The sequence below is a fragment of the Aristolochia californica genome, unplaced genomic scaffold (genome assembly GCF_029961685.1).
Source record: "Aristolochia californica isolate CCGP_79_NKW_82.1479 unplaced genomic scaffold, dmAriCali1.0.hap1 SCAF_15, whole genome shotgun sequence".
In the NCBI taxonomy this organism is placed as follows: Eukaryota; Viridiplantae; Streptophyta; class Magnoliopsida; order Piperales; family Aristolochiaceae; genus Aristolochia; species Aristolochia californica.
This window is the reverse complement of record NW_027181826.1, coordinates 5,285,153-5,300,980: the sequence shown is the minus strand read 5'-3', so window position 1 is coordinate 5,300,980 and position 15,828 is coordinate 5,285,153. Positions and strand designations below refer to the sequence as shown.

The 15,828-nt window shown below is 35.0% G+C and overlaps 1 protein-coding gene and 1 pseudogene across 2 annotated transcripts; one reads left to right on the top strand and one right to left on the bottom strand.

Moving 5' to 3' along the window:
* Window positions 1–846: 846 nt before the first annotated feature.
* LOC137951676 (putative cyclin-A3-1) lies at window positions 847–3,576 on the top strand. 2 transcript variants are annotated; one of them, XM_068798506.1, is made up of 8 exons: window positions 847–1,304; window positions 1,406–1,635; window positions 1,723–1,798; window positions 1,900–1,976; window positions 2,460–2,493; window positions 2,606–2,755; window positions 2,838–2,972; window positions 3,131–3,576. In XM_068798506.1, the coding sequence occupies exons 1-8, from the start codon at window positions 984–986 to the stop codon at window positions 3,200–3,202; spliced, it is 1,095 nt and encodes a 364-aa protein (XP_068654607.1). In that variant the 5' UTR covers window positions 847–983; the 3' UTR covers window positions 3,203–3,576. The 2 variants fall into 2 exon arrangements, with proteins under 2 accessions (XP_068654607.1, XP_068654606.1); XM_068798505.1 differs by having other exon boundaries at window positions 1,403–1,635.
* A 2,408-nt stretch (window positions 3,577–5,984) lies between these two features.
* LOC137951134 (tryptophan--tRNA ligase, cytoplasmic-like) lies at window positions 5,985–15,435 on the bottom strand (annotated as a pseudogene).
* Between the last annotated feature and the right edge of the window lie 393 nt (window positions 15,436–15,828).

The window sequence follows — 15,828 nt, the reverse complement described above, 5'->3', positions numbered from 1 at the left end:
CTTAGAAAAGGCAATAAGAGGTCCATTTAACTTTCCTAAGAAAAATTTAAAATATTTATTGTAATTTTCTAGTAAGTCTCTAATAGTAATAAGATTTTATTAAAAGGATTTATAGTTTTTATTTGGGTGATTGTAAATTGATAGTGATATTTCATTTAATTTTGTTGTGTTTGATTATTGTATGGAGTTTATTTATAATGTTATGCAGTGTATGGAGTGTTTAGACTATTTTATGAAATGTATAAATAATTTTATGGAGTGTATAAATAATTTTATGAAGTGTTTATGGAATCTTTATGGAGTGTTTATGTAGGTATTATATATATTGATTATGCCCAATTTTAAGTAGAGGTCATACCGAATTTTATACATATATTATATATATAGATTATACTTAATTTTAAGTAGATGTTATACCCAATCTTATATACGTATTATATATATGGGTTATGTCTAATTTTATGTAAAATGTATACATAATTTTATATATATTTTATTAAATATATATATTTTAAAAAAAATTTAAATGTATGTTGAGGTTCGAACTCGGCTCGAAGCTCGGTTCAAACTCGTTGGGCTCGAACTTAATAACAATTTTAGGTTCGAGACGAGGTTCGGTAAGAAACTCGGCTCGAACATAATCAGGTTGGGCTCCATGCAACTCGTGGGCATGTTGCGTATGTCAGCCTCTCCCACAAAAAACAAACGAGTGCGCGTAAAATTCGAAACATTTCGAACTCGTCAAACTTTAAAACTCAACCAAATTACGCCGTCTGCCAAAACTTTCAAAACCAAAACGAAACCGTCCCAAATCGCGCGCTAAGGCAATTTTTCGAACACCCAAAATGGCGGCACCACTCCTCGGTAAAAGCCCGCCTCTCCTCGCTCCCGTTTCCACCTTCCTCCGTCCTCCATCCTCCAGTCTCCATTCTCCACCTCTGCTTCTTCTTCTCGCGCCTTAACCGGAAACTTACTCGATTCCCATGGTCGATAAGGAGAACTGCGTCCGCCTTACACGGGCGGCAAAGAAGAGAGTGGCCGTAGCCGCCACGGCTGGCACAGGAGAAAGGTCCGCCTTTGAAGCCCTTCAGCCGGCGACCAAGAAACGCGTCGTGCTGGGCGAGTTGTCCAACGTCTCCAATGTGGGGTCTCGTCTAGCTCCGGGTACGGAGAAACCCGAAACCAGATCGAGGAAGAAGGATAAGAAACCAGAAGCTGCGGTGGACATCGATGCCAAGACTGAAGACCCGCAGATGTGCGGGCCTTATGCGTCCGCAATCTATGAGTACCTTCGCTCAATGGAGGTAGGTCCAATTTGATTCTCACTTTGTTTCTTCTCATTCCTCCCTCGTTTTGAGTTTCGACTCGCGGTTTTGTTGATGGTGGTTGGTACGTGCACTAGAAGGAGCAGAAGAGAAGGCCTTTGCCCAATTTTATTGAAGCGGTACAAAATGATGTGACTGCGAATATGAGGGGGGTTTTGGTGGATTGGTTAGTTGACGTCGTTGAGGAATATAAGCTAGTTCCAGATACTCTTTATCTTACGGTCTCGTATGTTGATCGCTACCTCTCTATACATGCCATCAATCGGCAGAAGCTCCAATTGCTTGGTGTCACTTGCATGCTTATTGCTTCGTAAGCTCCCTTTAGCAATTTGTTTATTGCACATTTGGTCTAACGGTTTATCTGTTTCTTGGACTCATTTCTTCTCATTGGCTGCAGGAAATATGAAGAGATTAGTGCACCACATGTGGAAGACTTCTGCCATATTACGGATAATACTTACGCAAAAGAAGAAGTACGCTCTCTTTTGGGTTTTTTAACCTTTATGTTGGCTTCTCTCTCTCTCTCTGGATTAGCTGTAGTATTCTGATGGATGAGGTGGGTATGGCTTTGTAGGTTGTTCAGATGGAGACTTCTGTTCTCAAATTACTCAACTTTGAAATGGGGAATCCTACTATAAAGACATTTCTAAGGTAAGCTGGCTCCTTTTGTGAAAGCGTTTTTGTTTTGTATTTATTGTTTTGATCCATTGCTTTTGTGGAAGAGGCATCCCTTTCTGTGTTAAGTCTTCTCTAATTCATAAGTTTCAAGTTTAATTTTTTGAATGATATGGTGTTTCGTGTGAGCTTATCTAGAAGTGGGTTAAAATGGTCGGGGTGGTCATTTTGATGGATCTTACTTTGGATTTTGGAGATCCAGTTTCCGATTTGATTGAAAGAGTGGCCATTTTCTCTCTATCTGGAGATTATGTTTGTCTGGAATTTGACTCTTATCAGATTGATGACTTCGCTGTTTCATGTGCTTGCGTTGAATACCTTTCAAATGATATGTGATGATCTGATCCATTGACCCAATAAACTAATAATCAGCTAATTTCAAATTAAATCGTCCTATATTTCTAATATTCAGCTTAACCTAATGTATTGATCACTACTTAACCTGTTCTAAATTCACAGGAGGTTCACAATGGCAGCCCAAGAAAACTCTAAGGTTGGTTAATATTTTTTTTTCCCTTGATTACCACTCTTTTTTTAGCATTTTTATGTACGCTGTGTCAAGTTTCACTTCTTAATCAATTATTGACTTATGAACTTGTTAACAGTCAACAAATTTGCAACTGGAGTTCCTGAGTTATTACTTAGCAGAGTTGAGCTTAGTTGATTATAGCTGTGTGAAGTTCCTGCCATCTGTCATTGCTGCTTCAGTCATATTTGTTTCAAACTTTACAGTTAATCCAAAGATGCATCCCTGGGTAAGTGCCTGCTTATGTAAATTTACTTCTTTGTAAAGTTATTTTCCATATCCTTTTCATAGTTTAGCTGTTTTGTTTTCAGGATTCTACTCTTCAATGGCATACGGGTTATAAACCATCAGAGCTGAAGGATTGCATCCTTGCCATTCATGATTTGCAACTAAATAAAAAGGGTTGCACTTTGGAGGCAATCAGGGGGAAATACAAGCAGCACAAGGTTCGCTTTGTCTCCTGCAACCATGTTTTTTTTTTTCCAAAGGCTTAAATTTTTTATCATTTCTTTCTTTCTGAAGAAACAAGTTTTACATTGTTTCTCATTTTGTTGTGCCACATTCATCTAATATGATCTAACTAATCCATGTTTATTTGGAACAGTTCAAGTGTGTTTCATCATTGACATCCCTATCAGAGATTCCTCAAAAATATTTTGAAGGCATCAAACTGTAGTCACTGGTTGGAGTTAGGTAGCTTTGACATGGAGCTGGACGTGGAATTAGAGTCTGGTGCTCCTTTGTCCTGATTGGGGCTTAGTTGGATTCAGGAGATTCTGCACTGTCTGACTGGTCATCCCACTTAGATGTGGTGCATGCATGAGTTCTCATCAAGTGACAAGATACTAACCAAGATATTTTTGCATCTACTGTTCATACAAAAGAGAACAATGGTGACTGATGGACTGGAAACGGGGACTTGTAACATTAATCCATTATCGTGGACACGACTGATCTGGCTTGCACTGGGAATTCTATGCAGTTGTGCTTTTGTGGAGCTTCACTTTCCCTGTATTGCCTGTTTAATGATAAAGTTTTCAATTCATTATAGAGATATTCTTTGACTTGTGAGTTTTAAAGGCCTCATAATTTCAATCAGAAATCAGTTTACAGCATTTCTCTATGCTTGGCTAGCATTTAAAACTAGGCTTTACTAAATGCTTATATAGTTTTATATGATAATTTGCAGAGTTTATAACTGATCAAACAAATTAAAATTTAAGCAGAATATTCTTTAAAAACAGTCATGATAAAATTGTAGAAAAAACAAAGAGCAGATGCCTTTAGGTCTAGTGGAGTTCAAATGAAGAGTGGTATAATGACATGATGATCCAGAATAGGGTGTGCTGCTGATTGGAAAAATAAGTTACTATATGCTTTTTGTGCTGCATTGTAGGAGATAAATCTTATAACTTAGATTGGTAATGTTAAAGAAAGAGATTATGCAGTAGGACAGACAAACAAGTTTTTGTAGAAATTGAAAACAAGAGGAGGAAAAGAAGTCTCTTTGGAAGTAGATTCATTTTTGACAATCTCTCAAGAGGGAACATACATATCAAACATGTCTGACATGTTAGAAAAATTATGAAATTGTTTCTGATGTTAGGCTTAGGTGAAATCTTCACATAACCAATCCCTAGAATGAAGATGAACAGTGGTCTTGTTGAGCTGTTCAATGCACAGGCCGACAAAAATTTCTGGTAGAACTACATCTTATAGTGGATTTGAAAATTTTTGCCAGCAAATTAGTAAATTCACTAAAAAATAATTCTCACAAAAACTTGAAGCTCCCAATAAACATTTATCCAAAAATTAATGGGGAGAAAGTGAATTTAAAATTTGGTTGATAAAAGTGAAAAATAGAAATATTTTTCCTAACAAATTGAAACCCACTGGGAGAAAGTTTTTCCATCAAAATTTTAATTTCATTGAGAAAGCTCCACTTATCCCAAAAAAATATTTAAATGCATGAAACTTTTCGAGCAAATTTGAAATTCATTGGGGCATGTTAGTTATATCCCAAAAAAAAAAGCTAAAAATGTTTTTCCTATAATACATATTTCCAAAAAAAACCTTCAAATAAAATTCTATTAGTTCCTTACTAGGAAATTACATGGAAATTTTAAAAACTTCAAGAAAAATTAAACGGACCTATTAGTGCATTTTATAGGGAAATAAATAGAAATTAATAATCAATCTCATACATTATCATACTTATCCGATAAATTTTTAGTAAAACAAAATGTCAAATATAAAATTGCCATGAAAATTTTTCTTGTAATAAAAGTATTACAACATCTATGTTGTCAAATATTTATTCAAAAAAAATTAATATGGTTTTCGGGTTTACCTTGGGTTAAAAATTTTATTTGAAAAATTATATGATTTTTTTTTTGTAAGAATTTCCAGGAAACACGAGGCATTAATGGTCCCTAAAAACATATTTCTACTAAAAAAATTTGTTTAACATTTCTTCAAAAAAACACTAACAAGGCCTGAGATAAGCGTGTTTTCCCAGCGAATTTGAGAGAAAATGGTTTTTTACAGCAAGTTAAAATTCTGAACCCTTTTTTGTGTTAACTTCACAAAAAATGAAGACCCTTTTTTGTCAATGTTAAATAAAAAAGTTTCAAACAATGAAAAAGATAAAAAAATACAAATTTTCATATGGAATAAAGGGTTTTCCTCATCAAAACCTCCCTGGTTCGACTTAATTACACATTGGCTGAGGATAAATTCCATGAAGTGTATTCTTGATTACTCAGGATTGATAATCTTTAATAAGTCACTACTGGCAAGAAGTTCCAAGGAGGCGTGAACAATGATTGCAATTCTGTTCATCTTATCTCTATTATTATCAGATTAATTAATTATGGACCTGATTGGCAAGGAAGGGTAAATTTTTAGCTTAGAATATTATTAGTGCTTTAGCAGGAAATTACCTAAAAAATTTATGAGCTTTTCTTAGTAGTTATTTGTATAATTATAAGTAAATAACAGAAGATATTTACTAAAAGAAATTGAAGTTAACACTATTCACCCCATTGAGCACTAATCAACCTACTATGCTGTAGCCTGTAGTGAAAGCATTTTCATCTTTGTGGATGATATGTAAGGGTTCTCAATCCCCTTTTTGCTTATACTTCATAGTATTCTACTGGCTTCTCAATTGCTACTACATCCTTTAATCTGCAGTAAACTTCACCGTTTCCCTACATTTCTTTCTACCAGAAATCAAAAGCGATTGAAACCCAAGTTCAAGAATGAGATAAAATTCATTTCACCCTCTTTTCTCCTCCCAGTTTTTCATCTCTCCTACAAAAGCTTCCCAAAGTTAAGAGCATAATTTTTTATTAGTTCATATATTTGGTATAATAGAAGTAGTAGATAACTAGAATGAAAAATGGAACTGGCAACATTCCTTTCAACACAAAAAAATGAAGTAAACTATAAGCACTTACAGTTGACAATACCTCATGACTAGATCTAAATTCAAAGCGAAGTCCCGAATGTTCATTTTTGAGAAAAAAATGAAGGAAAAAACCTCCTATATCTTCCACAAATCCTCTGAATGCTAAAAATGTGTTTAATCAAACATTTGGGGGAGAGGTCTGATAGCCATGAATGCGTCCACCATCTGAAAGCATAAAGAAAACAACATTAGCAATACAGTACACTTTCTGGCAAGAATGTTCCAAACTGGTTACATCTGCCAAAAATATGCAACATGAAGTTACCTCATCAGTGACTTCAACCCGGGCCCTGCGGTGTCTTTCAACCAGTTCCGTTAGGACTTCAATAAGACGTTTCTTTACTTCCCCTGTCAGCATCCGCCCAACCCCATATTCCTGCAAAAGTATGCTTTACTTAAGTAGAGAGTCAGTAAAATCACCATAACGATATGAGAACAGTTACCAAATATAACAATAGATCATGGAGTGAACTAACCGTCCGTATGTGTTCAAGTTCAGTATCATCTTTGAGGAAGAAACCCAGATATTTAATTGGTATATCAACCTAAACAACAGTCAAAAGCAAGAAGCAACTTTGCTGACAGAACAATAGAGCTAAATCTAAATTTAAGTGTCTGACAAACATATAAGTTTCAATGATCGACAAAAAAGCGACACCCAAGGTGAGCAAACATGTTCTATGCACCAATTAACATAATAAGATCCAGCAGCACAAGAAAAGATGTAGAAATTAATGCACAAAAGACATGTTCGCTACAACAAAAGAGATCAAATGTGTTAAAATATCCAAGGGGCATTTGCACTGCTAGTTTAAAAGAATGGTTTCCTTCCACCTGTCAATCAGTGGCAAGCTCAGTTTTAGGAAACTAAACTGGTCTGATGAGGACCGTGGCTACCATAGTGCTAGGAGATTAAAAGGCAGTCATAATGTTTCTTGACTCAGGTTATTGATAAATAGGAAGATTAACAAATTGGCACCTCCAGATTTGCTCCATATTTCCGGTGGTTCTCTCTAGAGTCTTGCCCACCAGAGAAGGCAAACTTATACACCTACATTTTAACACAGTTACAGTCGGTCCAACTAAAACTCCTAACACAAATTTCAGAAGGAAGGCAAACTTATACACCTACATTTTAACACAGTTACAGTCAGTCCAACTAAAACTCCTAACACAAATTTCATAAGGACAAATATTTTTTGACAAAAGGCAGAACTCTATAAACCAAAATGGGAGAAAAGAAGCCTGAGAGGCAAAAGAGAAACAGATATCATGACCATACTTTTTATATAATACCCATTTGTGCAAACGAAAAAAAAAAAACCACAAAATTATTTTTTGACAACCTTCACCGATATTTGCAATCATATCCATCAAGCAACTAACATAGACATTTTACAGTAATGTTGTATAGCTGAATCTAGGGAAAATGGTATAGATCTTGGGAACACAATAAGGTGGAAAGACTCATAGAATTTGAGCAGTCTAACCAATACTTCTGTGGATATGTTTCTTACAGAACAGAAGGACAGATTCCATAACTTGACACACTGTATTTTTGCTGTCTCACATAGTGAAGGCCTAACTAAAGAGAAAAATATAGAACTTAATGTGTACAGCGGAGATTCTAACAGTATCTTTCAAACTAAATTTATAATATCAAAATCAAATCAAGTAATGGCCTCATTAAAAGCTCATAGTTAAATAGAAAAAGTTCACTAACCAAAAGAATAAAAAAAGATCAAAGATTTGATGTAAACCTTGTTTTTTATAACTTTTTCAGAATCTGTCACATATATTGCTGAGTTTGGATCACTTGCAGACATTTTCCCAGTCTCTCCCTGCAGTTCATAAATGAAATGATTTGGCAAGCACAAGGCACTGAACGAAGCAAATACAAAGGGCAGGTTTAACAAATCCATAAAGAAGTAAAGATATTAGACTTCGTAATTTGTCGGAGACAGCACATTGGAAAGAACAAAAGAAAAGATGATTAAAATACCTAACTTATCTGAAATCAATCACCTCAAACAAATCCATCTCATGACCAAAGATCCAGATAGAACATCACTATGATCAGGATTAACATTTATTACCCTCTAGTGGCTAAGATGAGAAATGGGCATTCAACCTAAAGATATGGAACACAATTTCCTACAAAAATATGCTCAGAGTAACATTCTTGAAGACATACAAAAGCATTCTGTATTTCAAATTGCAATCAGCTTTTCTTGAATATTGGCTACACACACAAAATACTGCAGATGCCTTAGTCTTCAACTCATGAATTCACATCAAGAAAGCCCCAATGTGAGTGCAAATAGCATCACTGACTCTTTGGCTAGAGAAGGGGTTCCCTGGCAGCACCTTGCTGTTGTACATCTTTTCCCCATGGAGCCCTCTTTCTTTTTGCTATTTCTTTGTTGTACATTCTCCTAATGTAACTCTCCCTTGGGAACTTTCTTATTGAGCCAAGACTTCTAATATCAGCGTTAGGCAATTTGAAATAAAATTCAGTCTTTTTAGAGACAGTTCAAGTCATCAACACTCTGGATACATAAGCAAGTGATTTTCTTCCAAATATTCAAATCCCCTGAATGCTGCATGCTCCAAACTTAAAATTTGTACAAGCATGGCAAGTTGCTCGAGTTTTGCAGTAACAAATTTGTTGGCCAGACCAAGTATAGACACCTTAAAAGTAGCATGAAGACTTTGAAATGCAAAGGACTAGGTTCTGCTTACAAAAGTAATATGCTGGAATGGCTCATCTGGTCCTAAATTTTGCATGCAACCTAATAACGAGGAGGTAAAGTACACCCAAAAATATAATTAAGCCTCCAAATCGAAACCTGAAGGGCAGGGAAGAAAGAGAACTCAATCAGTGCAGGTTTATAGTAACCTATTCTTGAGCAACATCTCGTGTCATTCTGAAATAAGGATCCTGAAAATGAAAACAATGTAAGAAAATGGCTGAAGAGAAAAAAATAAAGGAAGAATAGAAGGCAATAGGCATGCAAGATTAGCATATTAGGAAACAAACGAGTAAAAAGACAGAAATAGACCAAGTAAAACAATCATTCTTCTCCTTATAGTTTTGAGAACAGTGAAAGACAACCTTAAATATCAAAGTTAGAGAAAATACAGGGCAATATGGTGGTTAAAGTCACAATAGATTACTAGCTGCTAAAAAACAATTTAGAATTCCAAAAAAAGTTACTGTATAAGATCGAATACTTAATTTTCCAACAACATGACTTGATTTAAGTGAAAGTAAATGGGCAATCATGTAAAGCACAAAGGATGCAACAGCAAGCAATAAAAACTGGAATTGCTTCATCTAGCTAGGTTTCTACCCTCCACCAATGCCTATGGATTTCACATAATCAATACTTACTTTAGCTGCTTTGGAGACACAAGCAGATGAGAAAAAAAAAATAAAAAGTCTGGCAAGCCAATGCACCTGGTCAATAACACAGGGTCTTAAGCATCGAAGATTATCTTTGCCAGAGAAGAGATGAGAAAATGAACTAGGGAAAGAGGGGACAGCCTGCAGCCAAAAAATGTCAGTGTCTCAATTTGCACAGAGATTCCAAGAGCACACACCTTTTTAGTAATTCCATAAGAAAAAAGAAATTATACCAACAGCATAGCACAGTTGGTTTACCTGCACAGGTGGAAAACTGATTTTCCCGATATGATCTTCAGAACTGAATCCAAATATTCCCACAACCAGCAATTCACTAGTGAAACAATTTTGTCATAAAGAAAGAAACACAGTCAAACTCTCAGCACAGACAAATTTAGAAAGAATATCACCTTATTGAAAGTGACACATTTTGCAATTCTCACCATATTCTTGTAGTAGGCACTGTGAAAAAAATTCATAAATACGTTAAAAAAACAGGGTGAGGTATCAGGTGACAGGTACACAATCTACAGCCGAAAATACAGTACATATTGTCATGTAATCTTCTCCTTAAATCAGATTAAGCAAAATGATCCAAAAGAACAAGGTACAATTGTGATAGCAGACGAAAGTTGCAAAGGATTTCAGAAAGGTCAATGATCCACTCTGAATTGCTAGACTTTTTCAGAACTAACCGTCATAATTATGCCTAATCTGAGTGACTTTATTCTATTTAGTGCTTACTGTATGAACGTTACAATTTGTTCTTTGGAGAGCAAAAATAGCACTATTTGATGAACCTGATTGCTAGGTCAATCAACATTCTTAGAAAAAAAGTATTACAAAAATGAAAAAAAAAAAGATTAGCAACTGACAATATCCATCTTCATGATATAAACTACATTCAAAATGTAAGGCTAACATTGATTATAGATCATTAAAATTTTTAACAAGGTTCAACAAATTACAGACACATGTTAAATACTAAGGCTGGACCAGAAAAGGACAAAATACACTAATAAAGAGTCAAGTTTATGTCAGAGTACAGCTTGTCCTTTTAGATCATATGTCTAAATGGATTGAATCAGCTTGCGCCTTAACCTGCCCCAAAATAGTTGGTCATTGATCTGTGTCTGTGTTTACGTCCAAATGTACACAGTTGGAACTGCTGAAGGGAAGATATCAACAGACCTTTCTTCACGTACAACATAACCCATAAGAACAGTCTATACTCATAAAGTGAAATATGAATAGGGCCAATCAGCCAAGAAATCTGAATATCATTTGCTTCATCTTCGCTATCAACATACAATACTAGTTTCACACCATCAAATGCATCATAAATAGGTCTGTCAACAAACCCTCTTCAAGAACAGATATGTTTCTGCTTAGGCGAACAATTATCCAGCTCATTTGACTTTACTTTATTAGAATCCAAAAGGTTCAATTTTGTTATAAATCTCTGCAAGTTAAAATGGTTCATCCAAGGCTCTCACAGCTCCAAAGCATACACTTCTATAATAGAATTCATGTAATTTACTTGTGTCACTGAACCTGGTATTTCAACTTAGCACCTAAGTGACTTCACAGCAACTGTAAGCTTTTTTATTTTTTTCTATTTAATAATGGTGAAAAAGTAACAACAACTGTAAGCTTAAGATTTCCTACTGTTGCAGTACTCATTTCCTAGTGCAAATTAGGGGTTTGGACAGGTCAAAAGTGTCAAATCAACAAGGAAGATGGAAAAACATTCAACTTAGCCAAACTGCTAAAATAAAGGTTAGAAGAACAATGTAGACGACAACTAATGGATATTTTAATAGCAACTTAACCAAGATTAACAGGCTCAACAGAATTTGCAAGTTAAGTACAGCAAAACACAACTCTCAAAGTTGACCAAAATAAAAAGATTCAAAATTAGAGAAAAGCAACCCCCTAAAAAAAAAATAATAATAATAATAAAAAAGTGTTAGTAGTTTTTTCCTTTTTTTTTGAGAATGTGTTAATAGTTATTTAGACAACTGTTTATTAAGCACAAAAAAAGGTGACCAAATCCAAAACTCAAAAAAAGAAGCAAGAAAGTGACCATGAAGTCAAGAAGAATAAATTTTTTGAAAGTGAATCTTAAAACCCAAGAAAGCCATCAGGTTCTCATTGAGAAGTTGGGCCCAAGGCCCATTCCAAAATGACTACCCAAGTTAAGAAACTTCTTTCCCAACTAAACCCAACATCTTTGCACCCACTTATCCATGTGAGGACTATTCTTTAACACTAATAATTCCCTTTTATCAGCTTCATGCATTACAAAAATTTCTAATCCAACAAACATATGCCCAAATTTTTCTCTGATAACTAGGACAGAGCTTTAGTATTTAAAATCCTAGAGTTAAGTCCCAAAAGGGAAATACATTGACATACTCACAAGTCAATAACTTACCTGCCAACAAAGTCAGAATTTGACAAAATGAAAGTCCTTATTATGTAAAAACCTTACAAACCAAGAAAGTCATCAAGTTCTCATGAGTGCTTTTAATCAGCTTCACGCATCAACAAAATTTCTAATTCAACAAACAAAGCATATGTTACGCACAAATTCATTACCGATAACTAGGGAAGGGCTTTAGCATTTAAAATTCTACAATTAACTCCCAAAAGGAAAACAAAAGTGCATTGACTTACTCAGAAGTTTATAACTTACAAGCCAAAAAAATCAAAGTCTGAGAAGATGAAAGTTCTTGTTACGTCAAAACCACATGCAATAATGTCTTTTGCATTTAAACAAGCATGTCGTTGGCTCTCTTCTATTGACAGATTCTTCCACATGCACTTCTCATCATCGGTCAGTTGTATTACAAGTGGAACCTTAAAAGCATCCTGAAAATATCTGTGAACAGTTAGACCATAGGCTACGGGTCTGGCTAATAAATGAGTAATATTTCAAGTTTACTCTGTGGAGATGATAAAGTAGATATCTAAAGAAAAAATTAAAGCCATTTTTTTCATCAGCTAGAAGTAAATTACTGACTTCAAGAGTCATTCCGATATAAATGCGACCGTTTCATTCCCAGAAAAAGAAAAGATGAAAAGAAATTCATTGATATTGTTGAATTTCTGGAAAAGAGAAAAGCTTTATTGACTGTTGTAATCTGAGTGCATGAGCCCCTATTTATAAAAGAGGAAAATAGTAGAGTCCAATTATAATTAAACTACCCTTGTCCCAATTACACCCAAAGTCTAACACTTAAAGATAAGTCCTAGTATAATTAAACAACTAAACATAAATAGAAGACTAATATAACTAAAGCAACTTTAAATTGAGACTCTTCTATGAGACCTCTTTCTGTGAGACTCTTGTAAGACTCCACCCTATTAATTCTGGCTCTGTGAGACTTCTTCTTGTGAGAGTCATGTAAGAGTCTTCCATATCTTCTCTTCAACACTCCCCTTCAAGTTGGAGTTTATAACTTCAGCTTGCAATGAAAAGTATTTTTTGTCTTCAATTTTCTTTACCAAAAAAAATTCTTCATAGATGCAAAAACTTCATCTTTTGTGCTCCCCCTTTCTTGAATATTTTGGTCACGTAAAAATTACCAGAAATGTGGAACAAAATATCTATTTCTTGTACTTCTTCTTCTACTTCTCCCCCACAAGCTGAAGATAAAAATGACAAAGAACCCAGCTTGGACAAAACACAGTATGGGAGAAGAAAATTGCTCTTAGCCATACAACAAAGCTCCATACACCAATCAAAATGGTCATAGTCTGAAACACATTCCGCTCAATTTTTACAGGCAAAAAACTAGCCCAACTTTAGGGCTTAAAAAAGAGACTACTCACGTTTAAGGGTAGCTCAAACACAAATTACCTTTTGGGTGAAAAATAAGATACTTGACTCAAGCTGGATGTTGGGCACACTCCTATACTTTTTAGGTAGTGGGATTAGTCATTTCTCTGAAGTGATAACAATACAAGATGATAAACTAGAGAAATACTTGAGGAAAACAACTTTAGCCAGAAAGAGGCGACTATGCAATACTCATGCCTCCAAAGTGACATTTTTCTTTTTTGGAAAACTAAGGGAGACGATAATGGTAGAACTTAACAAACTTGACCAAGTATAACTTCTTTTCATAAAATATACTTCTTTTGAGATAAAGAATCTGATAGATTTTGGAATCTGTAATCTAGCCGAACTGAGTACTATTTCTTCTTTGGCTAGCATGACCATTGACTCTTCCAAAATCGATATCTCTCTTTAGAAAACTCAGATTGAGAATTTGTTGAATTGGTAAGAAAATAGACTTACAGATATTTCTTTAGCAATATATTTATCTTTGTAAAGTCTCGTTCTTGATGGCATAATGATGGTCGAAAGTAGAAGCTTTGTGCTGCTGCTCAAACTTTTCTTGCAGGTTGACCTTTGCTGCTTAAAATATCGATTTCTGTTTGTATAAAACTTTGATAACCAAAATTCCTTTTGCGTTGGAAAGTAGACTCAAATATCTTTTACCAATATATAATTTGCAATATGTATGGAGGTGCAAACGCCAGGAAAACAACGGGTATTGGAACTGAAAAGAGAAAAAAAAAGATACATATGAACCTAAACTACTAGAGATATCACATTATCTTTGTGGGTTGACCGTGTCAACTCACAAAACCTGCTCCAATACCATGTTAAGTTGGGTCCAAGGCCCATCCCAAAATGACTAACCAACTTAGGAAACCTATTTTTGAACTAATAAACTCAAGATCTTTGTATTCACTAATTAATGTGTGACCATTCCTTAACACTCTCCCTCACATGTAGGCCCTCTTTTGTGGCTCTACAAGTGGATAATTTAGGTATAGGCCCTCTTTTGTGGCTTTACAAGTGGATAATTTAGGTGTAGGCCCTCTTTTGTGGCTCTACAAGTGGATAATTTAGGTGTAAGCCTATATATGAGTACCCGCTCTGATACCTTGTTGAAACTTAGGATTCCATGATGTATAATCACAACAGAAGAGGATTAAGGGGTGAGAAGAAGAAGAAGAGTTGTGGAGAGAAGGTTTTAGGAGGAGAAGAGGAAGAGTGATGAATTTGGAGAAAAAAATATCAGGGTAATGGACTTATCCAAACCGTCTCCCTTAAGTTGTATTTATAGATATCAAAAGTACTAATATTACAAGAATACCCTTCACCCTAGTACGAGTGAATAATACACATAAATTATAAATTAATTACATTAGTCTTTATGAGATGACTCTGTATTTGCCATCATGCCACCATTATGTGGGCCTTCTTAGTCCGTGAGCTTGAGCCCATCTTTCACACAATTGGACATGTAGGTCTTCGTTGGTCATGTCAACAGATATACTAGAATAACTATAGTTTTCTGTTTTTTTTAACCAAGGAGAAACGTTGAGAAGATAAATTGACACCATCAAAACAGTAGTCTTAAACCTTACGTCTGCAACGTTTTAAATGTCAAGAAGCATTCCAGTAGAAAGAAAGAAACAGAAAAAAACACACACACACACACACACTTGGAGGTCCAAACGATTTTATTTACTTGAGCTAGGCCCGTTTATATTGAGCAACAAATAAAGAAGGCATAATAAAAATAAAAAATTCTTACATGGTAAACATGAAAGGAACCAGGTGCCCCAAATGCAGGGCCTCTGACGAGGGTCCTCGACCCGTATACTGACAAAACTTCTCCCCTCTGCCGTAAAAGTCCAGAATCTCATTGAAATCCCTATATTGGTAGAGCAAAAGCGCAAAATTTTAACGAAGAAGGACAACACAAATCAACACCGACAAACAGCAATTCGATGAGAAAAATTGTACCGGTGAGCGAAGAAAACACCATGACGTAAGAAAACGTGAGAGGGACAAAAGTGAGCCGCTCCACTCGACGAATGAAACTCCCGCAGCTTCGATAAGCTTGTCGTAGTCGATCTTCCCGACATCTTTTGCAGACAACTTCCATGGGTTAACGACCTGGTCATATTCCTTTGCGCTATCTCCAATGTTCTCTTTCTCCGCCATTACTGAGTGACCTTACGCAACGGCGATCAGTTAGTGAGTTCATCGACCCGGGTTGAATAACGGCCGGGCTGGCTCATTCGAAGCAACCTTTAAATTTCCCAGTTATCTGTCCTGTTGTATTGTTTACCTATAAATAAAAAATCTATTAACATTTTTATTTTTTATTTTATTAGACAAAATAAATATGATTATTTAATTTCGAAGAGGGGAGAAAAATAGGAAAAAATAAAATTCAAAGCACTTGGTTTTTAATAATAAAATTAAATATTAAAATTATCTATATAATTAAATTAACTTTTTTAATTATACTTAATTAATTTTAGTTGAAGTTATATTTTACTCTATTTAAATTAACACACTCATTTAATTTCACGCAATCTAATAATTATAATT